The sequence below is a fragment of the Cervus elaphus genome, chromosome 20 (assembly GCF_910594005.1).
Source record: "Cervus elaphus chromosome 20, mCerEla1.1, whole genome shotgun sequence".
NCBI classification, from domain to species: domain Eukaryota; kingdom Metazoa; phylum Chordata; class Mammalia; order Artiodactyla; family Cervidae; genus Cervus; species Cervus elaphus.
Window position 1 is genome coordinate 119,491,191 of NC_057834.1, and position 20,413 is coordinate 119,511,603.

A 20,413-nucleotide genomic window follows, 5' to 3' on the forward strand; every position below is an offset into this window, starting at 1 on the left:
GTTCTCAGGTTTTGGGCTTAAGTCTCCTGCCTCTGGATTTCAGTTTTATTCTTCCTGTAGTCTCAGGACTTCTCCAACTATACAGCACTGATAATAAAACTTCTAGGTTAATGGCAAAAAGATTCTCCCCTGTTAGGGACACCCAGAGAGGTTCACAGAGTTACATGAAGAAGAAGAGAGGGAGGAGGGAGATAGAGATGAGCAGGAGGAGAAAAAGGGGGACTCAAGAGGATAGAGGCAGATCTACGCAGTTGTCTGTTCCCAGAGTGTTCTCTGTAGCCCAGACACCTACAAAGATTCACAGAATTGGATTGGGAAGAGAAGGGGAAAGGAGGAAATAGAGTTGTTCTGAGGTAGAAAACAGAGAGTCAAGATTGGGAGAGAAAAATCAACACACTCCTGAATAAAAATGGGAACTGAATTTCGGTTTAAAAATAGGGCTTCTCTTCTTTTTTTTTTTGTAAGGTTATAGTGTATTGAAAATGAAAATTAAGGAGTAGTAGAGGAGTACTAGAGGACTTTAAAAGAAATAAGAGAAAAAGAAAGATAGAAAATAGAAGAGAAAAAGGAAAGAAAAAAAAAAAAGAAAGAAAAATTTTTTTCCCTAATTAAAAAAATCGTAAAAATCTATGAAAATGAAAGTTAAGGAGTAATGGGGGAGTAATAGGGAATTTTAAAGGAAAATAAAAGAGAAAAAATTAAAAAATTAAATAAATTAAAAAATTTTTTTTTCTTACTTAAAAAAAAAAAAAGTGAAAATATATCTAGGAATTACTCTGGAGCTGTTGCGGTCAGTGTGGGTTCGGCTCAGTTTCAGATAGCTCCTCGTTCCAGCTTACACTTCTCGATATCGACAGGCCCCTTCCGGTGTAGTCGGTGTTTTCTACAGGGATTTTAATCTGTTGCACTGGTACCTTCTGAAGCGGTTCCCTTTGTTTATTTGGCTTCTGTTTGCCGGTCTCTTCAGAGCCTCATTTCCATCCTGACACAGGCGGGCGGAGGTGGACTCTTATTCAGGTAGCTAGCTCCGTCGCTCTGCGGGGAGGGACTGGCGCTGCAGGGAGGGGCTGGCGCTGCGGGGAGGACCTGGCGCTGCGGGGAGGGGCTGGCGCTGCAGGGAGGGGCTGGCGCTGCTTTCTCCGTCTGCGCTGCTCAGGCTCCCAGCTGCTCTATGTGGAGCGCGCCCCACGCTGCGCGCGGTTCCAGCCCTCGGGTGTTCCACAAAAGCGCGGAGCAAAAAGCTGCGCCTGCTCTCTGTGCCTTCCCCGTCAGAGCGGTCCAGGCAGCCAGGGGCTTGATGGGCGCACTCTCCCCAGGTGTGGCGTGCCCACTCCCTTCCGCGGACCCAGTCTCAGTTTCCGCGGGCGCCAGTCGGGTGCGTGCGCCTTGTGCCCTCCGGCGTCCCCAGCCCCAGTCCCCGCCCGCGCAGGTCGGGTGCCTGCGCCCTGTGTCTCGCAGCGATCTTCCCCTCTCCCCTGCCTCCTGCCTCCGGCGGGGCTGGGCCGCAGCCTGCGACCTCTTCTCTGGACTTTCTCTGTCCCTTTGTTCTGCGAATGGCCGGCAGTGTGTTCGGGCCGGTTAATTTTCTCTCTCTCTTTTGCTCTCCCACAGTTCAAGTTGGCAACTCACAGAAGCTCCCTCCGATTGTCCTCAGGGCACTCAGGCCCGGACCCTACCCCAAGCAATGCCACCTAAGACTCCCTTCCCGGGACAGATCTCCGTCCTTAGCTCTTTTGTCTCACTTTTTATCTTTTATATTTTATCCTACCTCCTTTTGAAGACAATGGGCTGCTTTTCTGGGCGCCTGATGACCTCAGCTAGCGATCAGAAGTTGTTTTGTGAAGTTTGCTCTGCGTTCAGTTATTCTTTTGATGAATTTGTAGGAGAGAAAGTGGTCTCCCCGTCCTACTCCTCCACCATCTTGGCTCCTCCCTCCGTATAGCTCATTTTAAAGAACTTTTATTGCCATGTCATTGATTTACCCTGTTCTGCAGTGTTAGGTGTGCAGCACAGGGATTCAGATTCCTTTCTCTTATTGCTTACTACAAAATATTGTGCATAGTTCCTCGTTTTATACCATTGGTTCTTGTTTCTTCTTACTCTTTTTTAACCTTTATCTCAAACTGTCACATCTTAATGGAACAGCCATTTTGGATATTCACTTTCCTGAAATGTACTGGCCTTCCTGCTTTTTCCTGTCACATACCTCCTTCTGAAAATCTTGGTTCCTCCTATCCCCTCTGATCCAGTCTCCCAGACACCCCCCTCCCCACACAGACATACACCATCTGTGGTCAGGGAATCATTTTCTCCTGTTGGAGGGGCAGATGTGGTTCCAGTACCGACGGATGCTGACCCCAGCCTTCCACCATGACATCCGGAAGTCCTCCGTAAGGCTCATGGCCTACTCTGTCCAACTGATGGTTGGACACCACCTCTCTCTCATCTGCACATATCACACCAAGCTCAATCCAAAGTTCACTCTCAAGCAGATATATCCATCAAACATCATCAGACACAGCCCCCCAGAATAATGCACTCAACCCCAGAGACACACACATTACACACTAGAGTGCACAAACACATTGTCAAGTGTTGAAACTCCCCTCTACAGCCAAGCCTGTTCCCTCTTGCAGACACATGGACATATTATTACCCATCTTATGTGACGCACACCTCAACACACATGTGCTACTGCAATATAGAGATAAGAATTTGGGGCTATGGTGGGGCTGCATCTGGGCCCCCAAAGTCCTCAGCTCTGGCTGGTAACCAGTGTTCTGGGACAGATGCAGTGATCATGGGGAGGAAGGCTCACCTGAGAAGGAGGGACAGCTAGAGAAGGAGAAGACCAGGAGGCACTGGACTTCCTGGACATGCTCCTCTTTGCCAGACTGAGTGTTGGGAGGAGGGGCCTGAGCCTATGGGCAGAAGCACACAGGAAGGGCAGACCTGCCTCCATAGATGGTGAAGAGGAGCAGCTTGTCTTACGAGAACCTGTGGACGTTTCAGTAGCCTTGGACAAATGAAAATGATTCATGAGGTCAAGCAGAGTATTTCAAGGCTATTTGTACTAGAGAATTAAACCTGATTCTGAACAATATCACACTGTTAAGTAAGACACCACAGGGATATGTTTTTCAAGGAAGTTTTTTTTTAATCAGCTTGTTTGTTTGTTCTTTAATGTTTTGTATTTTTTACTGAAATGAAAGTCGCTCAGTAGGGTAGAACTCTTTGCCACCCTATGGACTGTAAAGCACCAGGCTCCTCTGTGGAATTCTGAAGGCAAGAATGCTGGAATGGATAGCCATTGCTTTCTCCAGGGGATCTTCCTGACCAAGGATCAACCTGGATCTCCTGCATTGCAGGCAGATTCTTTACCCCCTGAGCCACCAGCCCAATTTTTATTGGAGTACACTCAATTATCAATGTGTGATAGTTTCAGGTGAACACTGAAGGGACTCAGTTTTCAGGAAGTTTTTAAAAATATTTACTTTTCTGTTTTATTTCAAACTGTCTAAAGGTTTTTAAAAATGTAAGCATGTGATAGTTTGCAATATCCTAGAACAAGGCAAACTCCCAGATCAAGTTACAAATATTATCTTCTCTTTATAATACTTATACTTTGGAACATAAGAGCTGGTTTAAGAAAACAAAAATAAAAAACAGAAAAAACAGCAGCAAATCTGGAGGCACAGGTCTGAGCTCTGCCTTCACCTTCACCCTCCCCCAGGTGGGCGGGGAGATCCTCCCAGATCAGGCCGGGTGCTCAGGGGAGGTCAGCCACAGTCAGGGGCAGTCAGTGATCCAGAGGACACTGCACCATGAGTGTCTCTGCACTGAGCCCCTCCAGAGCCCTGGGTGGGGTCTCTGGGCTCCTGCAGGTGGTCTCCCTGCTCGGCCTGGTTCTGCTTCTGCTCAAGGTGGCACAGCTCTACCTGCGCAGACAGTGGCTGCTCAAAGCCCTTCATCACTTCCCGTCTCCTCCTTCCCACTGGTTCTATGGACACAAGCGGGAGGTAAGATGGAGCTGGATGGGGGAGTGTGAGGATCGGGAGGGCCGGAGAGCTAGAGCATGGTCACACTCAGCAAGTTCATACCTGGCCCTGTGCTTGCCTGAGAGCACAGATGTCTAATCTGATGGATCAGCCCTGTGGGTTCACTGTGTGTGGAGACAACAAACAGGAATCTAAGAAGGTGTCAAGTCACAGGAAAAGAGGCTTACCTGCTGGGTTGGGTTATGTCAGGTGTGGAGATAAACTGGCTTGGTTCATTCGGACTAAGTGATTTTCTAGTCCCGTAAGGTCAGTGCTAGAAACCCACACCAGAGGCCACACACAGGAGCGAAGTTCCCATGATGGGGCCAGGTGAGGAGAGCTGCCTGTTTGGAGTCCTCTCTCTGGACTGTGAGCTCTTGGAACTGAGCCTGTAATCCTCCTCACCCTCAGCACCCAGAACAGAGCCTGCACAGAGCAGAGTCAGTCCATTGTATGGAGGGACAGGCAGGAGGGAAAGGAGCAGCTTGCAGGTTGGGAGGGCAGCACCTGCCCACCCAGCACTGGCACCACTAGACTGGGGGTGGGTGAGCTCAGGGCAAAGTCAGGGGCTAGGTGGAAATGGCTCACCAAGAGTCTGTGGCTTAAACAAATTTTAGGAGATAATCACAGGTTGCAGGGAGCTGAGGTCTCTCTTTCTCTGCAGCACGATTAGAGCAGAGTGGAGACAAGGACAAGAACTAGAAGCAGCCCAAGCCCCTTGCGGGCTGGCCCAGTACCTCTCTCTCCTCTCCTTCCTAATCTCCTGCACCCCAGGTCACTCAAGGTCCTCCCCCCCCGGCCTGTGCATTCCAGCCTCTGGGACTCAGCTCCCATGTGTCCTCTCCTCGGAATGATCTCATCCCTCATATGAGTGTCTCACAAGCCCCAGGCCCAGTCATTATCATCCTGGGTCTCCCAGGAGTGGAGAGGACACTCTTTTCCCCCTGGACATCCTTCTCACAAGGCAGTGCTAACTAGATGCAGCTATTTCTCTCTGTAAGATCATAGCTATAGGCTTCTTCTGGGAAACCTTGCCTCGGATTTATGTTTCTATCCTAAAAGCATCTTGGTAAATTATGAGTCAAAGAAAGAGCAAGTGCAGGAAGACTTTCTTAACATCCAGATCTGAGTTAGGCCCCCTTCCCCAAAGCTTCCCCATGGGCTTTGTCCTCTGTCCATCACACTTTCATGACGCCCTCCTCTTATGCCCCCTTGATCTCTCAGTCTATTTCACTAGCCTGCAGGCTCCAAGCAGACAAGCATCTAGAGCCGCCTCCTAATTTAGTGCCTTCAATCTGTGTCTGGCACAGAGTTACTGCTCAGTAAACACAAGCTCAGGGAAGGAACGTGATCCAGAGTAGCCAAATTGCTTCAGAGCTGGTGAGTCTTCATGGTAGAAGGATGCAGGTAGAGATCAGATACCAAAGTATAGAGGGCTGATAGGAGTTACACAGAAGCCATTGCAATAAAGACAATGTGACTATTTGGAACTTGCCTGGGATCAACTGTTGACAAGAAATCCAGAGGTGACAAAACAAACTGAGTCTCCAAAGTTGAGGAGAGGCAGTTGCTCTGTGGTAAAAATGACAGGCTACCAGGTAAAGGGAAGAACATGAGCAAAGACCTGGAAGATGAGCAGGTGGATCCAGTGCAAGGAGAGTTGACAGCAGCATCCTGGGGGCAGAGCAATGGGTCCTGTGGAATCACCAGCCTGTCAGGGCAAGAAGAGAAAGGGTAAATTCAGAAAGGAAAGGCCTTTGTTGTCCATACCCAGGGGCGCACATAGATTCCAAGTGTACAAGATGGGTAATGCACAAAAGTTTCTGACAATTAGTCAATGAAACTGAGATTAAAAATCCACAGATCAAAATCTTACTTCAATACCATTCTCATATGTGTATATGCAGAATCTCTCCTACAACTATGCACACACTCAATATGGAAAATAATATTACACACACAGTGTAATATTTAATTTTTTCACTTAGCCATACACATTCCAAACATTCTTTCATACTAAGATACTTTAACATGTATGCTGGGATAGCATCAAACATATATATGATCAGGATGGCAAAATGAAATTAATACATAAAGTCAATTCTTAAAATATCTATCTCTTCTCTAAATAAGCCAAATAATAGGAAAAAAACTGCTTACTTTCTCCAAGGGATCTTCCCAAACAGGCATCAACCCAGGTTCCCACTTTCTAAGCATGTTCCTTAACATCTGAGCCACCAGGGAAGCCCACCAAGTGATACAAATTATCATAAATTGCTCTAGCAGTTATATCCCTGTGTGCAAATTATTACCAAAAGTTTCATAAGCCATGGAGTTGTCTTTGATGTAAGATTCTGTAGGCAGTTAGTAGTGTTGGCTCATAACTCTACTTGACATGGGACAGAAACTGATCTTAGGACAATGGTGGACAGCCTGCAAGGTTGGATGAGATTCCAGGTCAGAAGAAATAGTTCAACACTCTTAGTTCTGCTGATGGATCCAGAGTGATCACCTAGTACCCTTACAGGCCTTCACCTCCACTCCTGCTCTGGAACTAAAAGAAAGAAGTCATTGACTTGTCTTTCCCTTGGTGACAGTTCCAAGAGGAGACTGAGCTGCCACACCTACTGAAAAGGATAGAGAAATACCCAACGGCCTGTGTTCGCTGGCTGTGGGGCACAAGGGCCTTTGTATTGCTCTACGACCCTGACTACATGAAGCTGGTCCTGGGGAGATCAGGTGAGAAGGAAACCCTCAGCCGCAGACAAACTTCATTTGAGTACATGCCCTTGGGTTTGAAATTCCACAAGACACTGGCATATCAGATGCCAATGCCTGAATTCCTCCAAACACCTTCCCACCACAGGCCAGATAAGGACAACATTATTTACTCTTAATAAACGCTTTACTCCTGGTGGGGCTGGATTCTCTTTTGTGTCTCTTTTCTTTTTACAAACAATTTGAGATGATCCCAGACCTGGAGCCAATTTCCTGTCTACACTGTCCTAGGTTGGGCACCTTTCACTGTTGCCAGCCCTGGGTCATGAGATGGCCAGACCACCACTGATTGTAGAAAAATCACAGATTCGGTCTCATTCTATGGCACTGAACAGAGTTTCTGTTTCAGGGCAATTCACCAAATTAATCCTGTGGGTGTTCTGCTCTGCAACACTGAGTCTACTTTCCTGGGACCACAGTGACTATCAGGACAGAGAGAGTCAGGGATGGGAGGCAAGTGGGTGGTGGCTTCAGACTGACTGCCATTTGACAAGCACCAGGAAGAGAAGGGAGCCCATGGTCTAGACCTCAGCTGCTCTAGAGGCTGTCTGCCAAGTTTTGTCCCATCCATATTCCCTCTTTACTTTTCAGACCCAAAGGCTCATGTTTTCTATAGACACCTGAAGCCCTGGATTGGTAAGTACATTTAAATAAAACTGCCAGCCACCCACCCATTAGGTTAACCAAGAGTGCGTAAATGGAGAACAACAGGTGCCAGGCACCCCCATCTCTGAATAAAACATAATTTTTCTAAAACACCATCAGTCTTTGTAATGGCACTGTAGCCCTCCTGAAGCCGAGCTGCTTCTTCATCACTTTTCAGTCTTTTCTAATGTTCCCTGACTTTTCGGTAAGTTTTTTATCACCTGCCCCCCTACACTTTTTTGTCCTCATTGCTGTCACAATCACATGCTATGGACAGACATATTGGAAATTAACATCCCTTAAGAGTACTGGCCTCACCGACCCTTGCCCATGAGGAGACTTCTCCTGACACCCTTGGTTCCTCCTTAGATGGCCCCAATCTCCCCAATGCCCATACACACCCATCTGTGGTTCAGGGAAAGGTTTGCTGCTGTTGGAGGGGCAGACGTGGTTCCAGCACCGGCGGATGCTGACCCCAGCCTTCCACTATGACATCCTGAAGCCCTACGTGGGACTCATGGCTGACTCTGTCCGAGTGATGCTGGTGAGTCCATCCCTTGTCACCATACGCACTAGAATCCAGTACAGCTGACATAGTCCACTATCAGACACTTATGTCCCTCAGACACCCATTGAGTAGAACTGCCCAGAATGATGCATTCACGACATAGTATGAGACAGCACTCATTAAAACTAGGTGGGACAGAGGAACATCTAGGCAACAACATGGATCTATGATTTTCTCCTCACCAAGAGAAACCAAGGCCATGGTGTATTCAGGGTCCACTCTTCTTCCATCTCCATGTTTAAACACAGGGGAATAGAGCAAGGAGGTCAGCTCAAACTGGCCCTGGCTGGCCTGGACAATGGCAGCTTTGGTGGCAGAGTGGATATCCCAGGATGTCACTCAGGTGGGCTCTGGCCTGGGTTCCATGGCTTCTGCACATCACTGAACCACTCATGAGAGGAAATGAGTCCAGGTCTACCCTCACAGAGCTGGGCCTTCACAAACATCACCTCTGATCCAGACCAGGTACCACCTGTTCTTAGCTAACATCGGATGAATGAAAGCAATTGAGTAGCTCATGCCCCTTGTAGGAGCCCCACTAGAGCCACTTTAGCTTTTCCTTCGGAGAAGGCAATGGCACCCCACTCCAGTACTCTTGCCTGGAAAATCCCATGGACAGAGGAGCCTGGCAGGCTGCGGTTCATGGGGTCGCTAAGAGTCGGACACGACTGAGCGACTTCACATTCACTTTTCATTTTCACGCATGGAGAAGGAAGTGGCAACCCACTCCAGTGTTCTTGCCTGGAGAATCCCAGGGACAGGGGAGCCTGATGGGCTGCCATCTACGGGGTCACACAGAGTTGGACATGACTAAAGCGACTTAGCAGCTGTAGCAGCAGCTTTTCCTTGCCTTGAAATATTTGCTTCCTAGTGTTGGATACCACCTGTCCAGATCTGACCTCAGGACACAAAAGTTCTCCCTTTGTCCCCTGAGAAACTATGCTTTCTGCTCTGCCGAAGGTGGTTATTCTCATAGTTCAGTTCAGTGGCTCAGTCATGTCCAATTCTCCCTGTCTATCACCAACTCCCAGAGTTTACCCAAACCTATGTCCATTGAGTTGGTGATGCCATCTAACCTTCTCATCCTCATCGTCCCCTCTTGTCCTGCCCTCAATCTTTCCCAACATCATGGTCTTTTCCAGTGAGTCAGCTCTTGGTATCAGGTGGCCAAAATATTGGAGTTTCAGCTTCAACATCAGTCTTTCCAATGAACACCCAGGACTGATTTTCTTTAGGATGGACTGGTTGGATCTCCTTGCAGTCCAAGGGACTCTCAAGAGTCTTAGCCAACACCACAGTTCAAAAGCATCAATTCTTCTGCACTCAGCTTTTTTTATAGTCCAACTCGCTTCCGTACATGACCACTGGAAAAACCATAACCTTGACTAGAAGGACATTTGTTGACAAAATAATGTCTCAGCTTTTTAATATGCTGTCTAGGTTGGTCATAACTTTTCTTCCAAGGAGTAAGTGTCTTTTAATTTCATTGCTGCGGTCACCATCTGCAGTGATTTTGGGTCTCCAGAAAATAAAGTCAGTCACTGTTTCCCCATCTATTTGCCATGAAGTGATAGGACTGGATGCCATGATCTTAGTTTTCTGCATGTTGAGCTTTAAGCCAACTTTTTCACTCTCTTCTTTCACTTTCATCAAGAGGCTCTTTAGTTCTTCTTCACTTTCTGCCATAAGGGTGGTGTCATCTGCATATCTGAGGTTATTGATATTTCTCCCGGCAACCTTGAAGCCAGCTTGTGGTTCCTCCAGCCCAGCATTCTCATGATGCATTCTGTATATAAGTTAAATAAGCATGGTGACAATATACAGCCTTGACGTACTCCTTTTCCTATTTGGAACCAGTCTATTGTTCCACGTCCAGTTCTAACTGTTGCTTCCTGACCTGTATACAGGTTTCTCAAGAGGCAGGTCAGGTGGTCTGGTATTCCCACCTCTTTCAGAATTTTCCACAGTTTACTGTGATACACACAGTCAAAGGCTTTGGCATAGTCAATAAAGCAAAAATAGTGTTTTTTTGGAACTCTGTTGCTTTTTCAATGATCCAGCATGGATTATAATAACTTATTATCATAAGCTATCCAAATATTCAGGATTAACTAGGATATTAGAAGAGATTATACTGCATGTATAAGAAAGATTCAGAAAAATGGGTATCGCAATACACACGTGTGTTACGGCCATAAGTTGCTAAAACATGTCTGCTTAGAAAATGAGGAAATCTCATCTGAAGATGTAGAGACAGAGAGAAAGCTTGGTCTTGGCAGCACAGATCTCCTAGGGGAATAGAGCAGTGTCAGTGCCTCCTCCCTCCACAGGACAAGTGGGAAAAGCTCGTCAGCCAGGACTCACATCTGGAGATCTTTGGACATGTCTCCTCAATGACCCTGGACACCATCATGAAATGCGCCTTCAGCCACCAGGGCAGGGTCCAGATGGACAGGTCAGTGACAGCGTTCAACGGCAGGGTCCTGTTTTCATCAGCTGGGAAGGACTTACCTGAGAGGCAGTAAGGGCAGTGTGGATGCTTATCAGCACAAAAAACAACATTCTACAGAGAGACATGCACCACAGTCAAATTCCACCCAGACCACCCTTGACTCAGTCAGATGTCCGTGACTCCTGCACAGGGAGAAGCCTGGCCCCTCAGGACACTTGCAAAGGACTCCAAGGGGGTGGCTCCAGGGCAATGAGGCAGAAATGATGATGTTTGGTGTTACTTGAGCAATCTGACCCTCTCCAGGTCAGCGCCTCCCTCAACTCCAGTATCTTCTGCGTTTTCTCCCTTCAGGAACTCCCAGTCCTACATCCAGGCCATCAAGGACCTCAGTCATCTGTTTTTTTCCCGATTGAGGAATGCTTTCCATCAAAACGATCTCATCTACAGGCTGACACCTGAAGGCTGCTGGAACCACCGGGCCTGCCATATCGCCCATCAACACACAGGTTCTTGTCTCCCTCCTGGACTGCTCCCCCACCTTCATCAGGCTCATGTGACCTAGCCTTGACCCCTTAGGCAGAGCCCAGACTCCTGCTTCCTATTCATGAGCTGGAATACACCCACCTGCTTCAGGGACGAGGAACCCAGAAGTCGGGATGTCAGGTGTTGAACAGGGAGTTACAGGAGTTACCATCTTGGTGATGACTGAGTGAGACCCCCTCCCAGCAGCATTTAGGCAGAGCCCCCACGGGCTGTGTTACTGCTTGGATTCCCATCTAGAGTAGATGATGCAGAAGCTCTCAGTCCTGACATGCTCACCCAGTCCCACCCTCACCCTCATCCACCTGGCACCCAGACTGGGCCTGAAGGGCAGATGGGGTTATGGTGGGTGCAGAATCTGAGCTCCTCAGAGTGCTCAGTTCTGGCTGGGAACCACTGTTCTGGGACAGACGCAGTGATCAAGGAGAGGAAGGCTCACCTGCAGAAGGAGGGAGAGCTGGAGAAGGTGAGGAGCAGGAGGCACTTGGACTTCCTGGACATCCTCCTCTTTGCCAGAGTGAGTGTGGGCAGGAGAGGTCTGAGCCTTTGGGCAGAAGCACACAGGAAGGGCAGACCCTGCATTTGGCCCTGCCTCCACAGATGGAGAATGGGAGCAGCTTGTCGAACGAGGACCTCCGTGCCGAGGTGGACACATTCATGTTCGAGGGTCATGACACCACAGCCAGTGGCATCTCCTGGATCCTCTATGCTCTAGCCTCCCACCCTGAGCATCAGCAGAGGTGTCGGGAAGAGATCCAAAGCCTCCTGGGGGGTGGCACCTCCATCACCTGGTGAGTGTCCAGGAAATGGAAGAGCCCTGTCCCACCTGAGCTAGAGAGAATCCCTGGTTGTCCTGTCCTGCCTGCTCTCAGATGGGCTTGCTTTCAGGGACCAACTGGACCAGATGCCCTACACCACCATGTGCATCAAGGAGGCACTGAGACTCTATCCACCAGTGCCAAGCATCAGCAGAGAGCTTAGCAAGCCCATCACTTTCCCTGATGGACGCTCCTTACCTGCAGGTATGAACTTCACCTCACCACTCAGCTAAGCACTCTGTAGGACCACATGCTAGACCAGTAATCCACCTGCGGATTTCCAGTTCCAGGATGCTCTGGCTCTTCTCTGCCTGAAGATAATATTTATTCCGTAGTTTGAATGAGTTTTAAAAAATGCTTCTCCATAAAACCTAGGATTAATACTACCATATACTCAACAATCCTACTACTGGGAATATACTTTGGGAAAACCAGAATCCAAAAAGCACATGTGCTGCAGTATTCATTGCAGCATTGTTACAATAGTCAGGACATGGAAGCAACCTAGGTGTCCACTGACAGATGAATGGATAATGAAGATGTGGTCCATATACACAATGGAATATTAGTGTAAAGTGGAACAAACCTGAGTCAGTTGCAGTGAGGTGGAAGAATCTACAGCCTGTCATACAGAGTGAAGCACTCAGAAAGAGAAAAACAAATATCGTATATTAACACACACATATGTATATATAGAATCTAGGAAATAGGGGTGATGAACGTATTTGCAGAGAAGGAATGTAGATGCAGACATAGGGAATGGACATGTGGACATAGGAGGGGAAGGAGAGGGTAGGATGAATTGAGAAAGTAACATCGACATACATAGACTGTCATGTGTAAAATATGAGTAAGTATCTAGTGGAAAGCTGCTATATAAAAGGGAGCCCCACCTGATTCTCTGAGATGACCTAGAGGGGTGTAATGGGAAGGGGGAGAGAGGTGCAAGACGGAGGGAATATAGCTGTTGTTTAGTTGCTAAGTCATGTCTGGCTCTTTAGTGACTCCATAGAGTGTAGTCCAGCAGCCTCCACTGTCTGTGACGTTTCCCAGCCAAGAATACTGAAGTGAGTTGCCATTTCCTTCTCCATATATATAGATATATAACTGTGCCTTATTTGCACTCTAGTATGGCAGAAACCAACACACCATTGTAAAGTAATTTACCTCTACTGAAAGAAAAAATGTTTGACACAAATCTTGAATGCAACAAAGCTCAACAAATAATTGTTGGTCCTTCTGTGTGGTCTTATGATGGAGCCTAAAGTTCTATTTCTTGAATCATGAAGGCTTAAGAGAAAAGCAGAAGCTGGGGAGACACGGTTCTTCCACATGGGGTGTGAGTAAAGGAGGGAGCTCAAGAGACTCCACTGTCGTGGGTCAGAGGGTCTAGTCTCTGAGGTGCCCTCTGTGGTGGCAAAGAGCAGGTGATGATGAGGTCTGAGAGCCCTGCCATGCCTGGAGGCCAGCCACTGACTCAGCACCCAGTGGGTCTGAATCCCAGCCCTGTTTCCTCCTAACTGTGGGATCATAGACCCAACCCAAGCCTCTCTGAGGCTCAGGTGCTTCATGGGTTCATGGGGACAGGAGTGCTTCTGTGAGGATTAAATGATTATTGCACATTCCCCAGGTTCACAATGGCACTTGACAAATGTGAGTTGTCACCTGAGCTGCTCCTAAGTGTAACCTTGCAGTTCTTTTAATTCTCAGTCCTTGGCTGTGGTCATCTACCCCTAATCTGTGATCGTGGGCTTTGTCATGCCCCACCCACCTGTCTTGCAAGAGCATCATTTCATTCAGAGTGACAGAATGTGCTCCCATGATGGCTCCTAGGACTTTTGTGAAGACACACATCCCCTGCACTATGGGACTAGCAGGTTTCTCTCTCTCCTCTGCCCCACAGGAATCTCAGTCTCCCTCTCTTTTTATGGGCTTCATCACAACCCGAAGGTGTGGCCGAACCCAGAGGTATGATGGACATGGGAGGAGGAGATGGGGTGCTCTCTCAACACCAAACCTTTTCCCTGCTCCCTCTCTGGGACTCTTATCCCCCGGGGGATTCATGTGAGGGGTTTGACCCCAAATGTCCTGGCCCTGGTGCTCTCTCTGCAGGTGTTTGACCCAACCCGGTTTGCACCAGGTTCTACTCGACACAGCCATGCCTTCCTGCCCTTCTCAGGAGGACCCAGGTGAGACCTCTGCACTGGAGGAAGCAAGTGTCACTGGTTGCTACCTGATGTGTGTGACTGTCTACCTTCATATGAGGAGCATGAAGTTCTGTCCTTGTATGTTGAGAAGGAGGCGTGGGTCTCCATGTACAAGGTCTTCAGGGCCCACCACAATGACATTGACCTCCTACTGTCCACAAGGATTGACCTCATTTCCATGTCAGTGGCCACTCCAAATTATCCAGGGTTTTCCTCACTTTAGGAGTATGACGTTTTAGCACTGGAAGTCTTCATGAAATTTAAACTACACTTGTTTGGTTAGCACAATTTCAGTCACCTTAAAAGATGATTTTCTCTGCTCCCACCTTCCTAGTCAGCCCACTACCTTTCGGCTTCATTCACCGGTCCACCCTCACTGTATTCGTCATTTGCTTGCCTGGATTGGGAATTCCATGTCCTGAGGCTTCAAGTCATGTATGTGATCAGTTATAGTTGTAGTTTGAAGAAAGTTTCACAGTCATGAGTGTGTTCTCTCTTCCTGTAGTACATCCGACATAGATTTGACTGTGTATTAATATAACCATGACATATATTTTCTGTTGTCAAAATTCTTTATTAAAAAGCAGAGTTTAGATACCATAGCCCCAGATTCTACAGAGTAATGTTAGTAAGAAAAACCTTAAAGTGGAGGACAATCAAGTCTGCTTTGGGGACTCTATTGCTGATACTGCTCATGATGCCAGTTGTCTCACTGTTCACACTGTGCACACCGTTTGCTGAACCCAGGATAGGTAAAGCATCAGCAAAGAGGCTGGAAGAGGACTGGAGGAGCCATAGGAACTTCAGACACGTTATTCTCTCCTGGATGTGTTATGTCCGCCATAACACAGCTCTGTGCTGCCTGACGCAGTCTCTGTAGCAGCAGCCATAAAAACCATAACATAACTAGAATATAACCTCATATAATATATCCATGACATTACTCCAACGTAGCCCCAATGCAGCATTAACCAGGGCTTTCATAGTGACACTCCTAAAGGCCTACCACACACCACCCCCAGAGCTTTTCCAGGTGGAGCTTATATAACAAAAGTAGCCAGAATCTAAGTGAGTACCATGTGACACTTGTACACAGTGCTATAGGTGATCTCAGCTGTTCCACAATCATTACTACAACCCCTGAGGCAACAGTGAGAGATCGCAGGGCGAGAGAGCCTGACCATGCCATCTTTGCTAATTTGCTCTTTCCCTAAAGGGGGGAGACTATTTTGTGTTTGACACGTGCATTTGAAAAATCTATTGCATGTAAAACATAAAGCACACTTGAAATAACTGTTAGCCTGGATGATACACTCCTAAATGATTGCTGTGAAGATCTTAAAGGGCACAGAACCTCCTCTGAAATAGTAATTTCAGTGACTTTGTAACTTAGTAGAAACAAGTTTTTCCTGACTGTACAGATCTAGGAAACTCTCAGTTGGTGAATCAACCTTTACAGAACAGTGTTTTGTAAGTAACTGTCTTCCTGGATTGTTTCTAGGATTTGGTTTACACCAGGGTCCAGTCCTTCCTTGTAGACATGGCTGCAGCTCATGCAGCTGCTCCTAGAGGGCAGGAGGGACTAGGTGGTTTGATTCCTAGGTCAGACTGAATATTTCTTATATTCTCATTCCACTTGAGGTGTTTTCAATTCAATTAATATTGTTCAAATGTGAAAATATGTATTAAGCGTGTCTCCATGTACCAAGACCTGTGCTAGGAGATGGAACACAGGGATGATAATCCTGCCTCCCTCAGAGCTCACTGTCAACAAATCAACACGTCTACTCAAGACAGATGTCATTCACACATCCACTCTTTCACTCATTTATTCATTGGGCAGACTGTGGAAGAATTCATGATCTGGCACTGTGCTGGGCACTGGATGTGATGTGTCCTTAGTTTAACACCCATAGTGCCTTGAGGGTCCCGAATGGGAAGAGGTGCAGCCAGCAGAAGGGGTGAGGTGGTGGTCACTGGATTGAGCCTTGAGCATGAGGATGGCAGAGGTGAGGGGAGGGGACCTCAACAGTTACTGAGTCAGGAAGAGGAGCTGGACAGACCCCAGGTGAGTGAGGAAGAATCCAGAGAAGGCTGTGATGCAGCTGAGGCACTGGGATGTGTCCTCCCTGTGATGCGGAACATAGCAGGCCTGGAGCTACTATGGCTTTAGAGGGAGGGGAGGAATAGAGGCTGAAAAGGCCAGATGAGGAGCCGAAGGGATGGTTAGCAGGGTCATTTCTGGATTAGAATGGGAAGGTTCCAAGAGTAGATTGACTGAGGGGTTGAGGGGGACAGGAAGCCAGACCATTAACTGGGAGGGAATTGGACCAGTAGGTTCAGGGTGATTAACCCTTGTCTTCTCCAGGAAGCCTCCCTGTTGCCATTCTGATTCCTTGCATAATGCTGTCTTGTCGTCTCTGGGGACCGGGCAGCCTGTTTGTCCACACTAGGTAGTAAGATCCTGAGAGGGTGTCCACCCTGCCCCTAGAGTGTCCTGGACTGACCTGAAACCAGGAATTGCCAGTGGATGAGTGAATAAAATACTAGTTCACAGTTCTTGATGCACTTGATTTGACTCTGTGGCTTACAGCACTGATGCTCCCCAGGATTTCCTGCTGAGAGCAGGAGTAGGAGTTAGGAGCTAGTTAGGAGCTAGACAGATGGACTTTGTCATCTGTCAGGGGGAGAGCTTTGCTGGCAAGTTCAGTGTGATTAGTAAGGAAGGGATCGGGGCTGGGCCACCTGGAGGAGACCCCAGATTCCCTCTTCTTAGCAAGGGTTAGAAGCCTCTGCTTACTTCCTTTTTATCTCCCAACCTAGGAACTGCATCGGGAAGCAGTTTGCCATGAATGAGCTGAAGGTGGCTGTGGCCCTGACCTTGCTTCGCTTTGAGCTGTCACCGGATCCCTCCAGGGTCCCTGTACCCATGCCAGTCATTGTGCTGAGATCCAAAAATGGGATCCACCTGCAGCTCAGGAAGCTGTCTGATCCAAGTGGGGACAAGGACAAGCTCTGAGGGCCTCTGCCTGCCATCCTGTCTTGCTGTCACTCTCTCCTGTCCTTGCTTCTTTGCCCACTTCCTGCTTTTGTCTGCCCTCTGCCAGCTTGCCTCATCTCCTGCTTTCTGCCCAGCAGCAGACTTTCTGCCCTTCTCCTCTCAACTTTCTCCAGGCTCTCTGTCTGCTTATCTCTCCATCTGTCTCTGACCCACTGTATCTCTCACTGTCCACCTGAATCCTGATCACCCGACATCTTCCAGTATGTGTATTCTCTCCTGTGTTTCTCCCCTTCTACCCGCCTATCTGTCCCTGTAATCACTTCCGTTTAGATGGTAAAATGATTTGCCTCTGCCTTAGGGCCTTAGAACAACACAAAGTTATCCTCTAATGGCTCTGGAGTGAGAAGTCAGAAATGGGTTTCCCTGGACACAAACAAGATGCTGACAAGCGCCTCATCCAGGGACCTGGGACAGGATCCTGCTTTTTGCCATTTTTGCATCTAGAGCTGCATCCTTGCATTCCTTGGCTCCTGGGCCCTCCTCCACATTCAAATCCAGCAGCATCTTCAAATGTCCCTCTACTTCTGTCTTCATATAACCTTCTCTTTCTTCAAGACTTTGTGCTTACCTGGGCAACTCAGACCAAACAGGCTCATTCTGGGGTTCCGGGAACTAGGACAAGAACACCTGGGGAGTCATCTCTGGACCTGTTAAATACTGTGCGACTCCCTTCTCCCTGGGCCACTTCTCTCTCCTGCGTGAGATGGGTCTACCCCCGTTTCACTCACATGGTTTCCTCTTTCCCCGTCCCTGGATAAAGTGCACAATATCATATGGAATGCGTGAGTCTTCTCTGAAAGGAGTTGGATGAAGCAGAAGAGAGAGAAGGGGAGGGAATAACAGCGGGGAGGAGCAGGGGAGATAAAACCTGCTCTGTGGGGCCGAGGCCCTAGCAGGAAGAGTGTATCCAGGCCCCCTGCAGCTTCACACTCTAGTGTCACTGAAGCCCCACACCCTGTCCGGCACCTGAGGCTCCCATGACAGCTGAGTCAGGAGACAGGCCTCGACGCCTAAGGCTCAGAGGGAAGACGCACACACCAACACGTGTCAGGGAAGGAGCCTGCCTCTTCTTCTGCGGTAGCTTTCTCACTACATCTGTAAAGGGGCCCAGCCAGCGCCCACCCTTTGCAGAGCAGGGAAGACTTACAGACTTGTTCAGGCACAAGGGTCTCATTCACCCCTGAAGAGATTTGAGAAGAGCCCAGCCTGGCCATGTCACCAGCCCCCTGGCAGCCCTTCCTCATGGACAGGGCCTGCAGGGTCCTCAGATGCCACAAGTGGTGGGGGCGTGTGTGTGCAGCAGGGCCTGGGAGGAACCAGTTGGGCACAAGTCTTGGCTACCACACAGGGAGAAGCTAGGCCCCTCAGGACACTTGTAAATACTGAGCTCCTCCAGAGGGTAAGGCAGAAATGATAATGCCTCAGTGGGGAATGCAAACTAGCATAGCCACTATGGAGAACAGTGTGGAGATTCCTTCAAAAACTGGAAATAGAACTGCCATATGACCCAGCAATCCCACTTCAGGGCATACACACTGAGGAAACCAGAATTGAAAGAGACACGTGTACCCCATTGTTCATTGCAGCACTGTTTACTATAGCCAGAACACGGAAGCAACCTAGATGTCCACTGGCAGACAAATGGATAAGGACGCTGTGGTACATATACACAATGGAATATTACTCAGCTGTAAAAAGGAATGTTTTTGAGTTTATTTCTAATGAGGTTGTCAAAACTGGAGCCTATTATACAGAGTGAAGTAAGTCAGAAAGACCAATACAGTATATTAATGCATATATTTAGAATTTAGAAAGACTGTAAGGACGACCCTATATGGAAGACAGCAAAAGAGACACAGATGTAAAGAACAGACTTTTGGACTATGTGGGAAAAGGTGAGTGGGGTGATATGAGAGAATAGCATTTAAACATGTATATTACCATATGTAAAACAGATGACTAGTGCAAATTCAATACATGAAGCAGGGCACTCAAAGCTGATGCTCTGGGACAACCCAGTGAGATGAGGTGGGGGGGGCGGGGTTTCAGGATGGGGCACTCACATACACCCGTGGCTGGGTCACCATATGGCAAAACCACCAGAATACTGTAAAGTAATTAGCCTCTAATTAAAGTAAATAAATAAAAAACGGAAGAGGTAGTGTAGAAAAACTATAAAATAATTCGAATGAACTTGTTTACAAAACCGAAAGAGACTCACAGACATAGAAACATACATTAGCTTACCAAGGAAAGACGGAAAACGGAATAAATTAGGAGTATGGACTTAATGGATAAACACTACTGTATATAAAGTAGATAAAAATCAAGAATTCGCTGTATTGCACAGGGAATGTTATTCAACATATTTCGATAACCTATCATGGAGAAGAATCTAAAAGGAACATGCATGCACATAGTGCATATATCTGAATCACTGTGCTGGACACCTGACACTAACACAGTATTGCAAATCAACTAAAAGTCAATAAAGTAAAAAAGACAAACAGCATCAAACATTGGCCTTTAATTTAGAGCATTTACACTCTCCTGGAGAACCTCACCTCAGACATGCAAGTTATTGCCAGCTAACTGGTGCTGTATACCCACCCCTCCTAAAGTTATTTTTTTCATTCTGGAATGCATAACTAGAACACATATATTCATCAGTTCGTAAATAAGAAGTAGCTAAATTTAGGGGTTTAATGTTTCAGCTTCACTGGGATCTTCCTATATGTCCCCACTCCAATTTCAGGTTCCCATTACTTCCCAATAAATGCTCACACTTTGGCAGAAGATTGGGAAATCAAATTGCATGTAATTCAGACACTGACAGGATGAGACTCTGGATTTAGTTTTCACAAATCTCAGCCCTGGCTGAGGCCCTGTGGCTACACGAAACAAATGTTTCTTTCAGGTCAGACATTGAAGCTTTCTGGTCAGTTATGTGTAGTTTGGCCTGGAAATTTGAATCCCCAACCTCATCCATTTCCTTCAGTGCTTTTAACAGTACAGCTAGGAAAAACCAGCCGGTCTTACTAAATTCTTTAATTTGACTGAAAAGTTCTAAGATATCGAATATATGGTCATCAGAATCTTGCTTCTTATAAAAATTTGGTTAGTAACATCCAATGATGATGTTTTGTGTATCTTGATTTAAAATCCTCAAAGGTGGTGCTCTTAAAGGACTGCACTCAATATGTCAGCAAATTTGGAAAACTCAGCAGTGGCCACAGGACTGGCAAAGGTCAGTTTTCATTCCAATCTCCAAGAAGGACAATGCTAAAGAATGTTCAAAGTACGTACC

At 47.4% G+C, this 20,413-nt stretch overlaps 1 protein-coding gene across 2 annotated transcripts; it reads left to right on the forward strand.

Moving 5' to 3' along the window:
• The first annotated feature begins 3,771 nt into the window (after nt 1-3,771).
• LOC122677849 (cytochrome P450 4A25-like) lies at nt 3,772-17,197 on the forward strand. 2 transcript variants are annotated; one of them, XM_043878144.1, is made up of 12 exons: nt 3,773-4,019; nt 6,635-6,776; nt 7,407-7,451; nt 7,877-8,004; nt 10,359-10,483; nt 10,832-10,986; nt 11,431-11,537; nt 11,621-11,811; nt 11,909-12,042; nt 13,742-13,806; nt 13,951-14,027; nt 16,869-17,197. In XM_043878144.1, the coding sequence occupies exons 1-12, from the start codon at nt 3,825-3,827 to the stop codon at nt 17,062-17,064; spliced, it is 1,560 nt and encodes a 519-aa protein (XP_043734079.1). In that variant the 5' UTR covers nt 3,773-3,824; the 3' UTR covers nt 17,065-17,197. The 2 variants fall into 2 exon arrangements, with proteins under 2 accessions (XP_043734080.1, XP_043734079.1); XM_043878145.1 differs by lacking the exons at nt 10,832-10,986; nt 11,621-11,811 and having other exon boundaries at nt 3,772-4,019; nt 11,431-11,556; nt 11,858-12,042.
• Nucleotides 17,198-20,413: the final 3,216 nt, after the last annotated feature.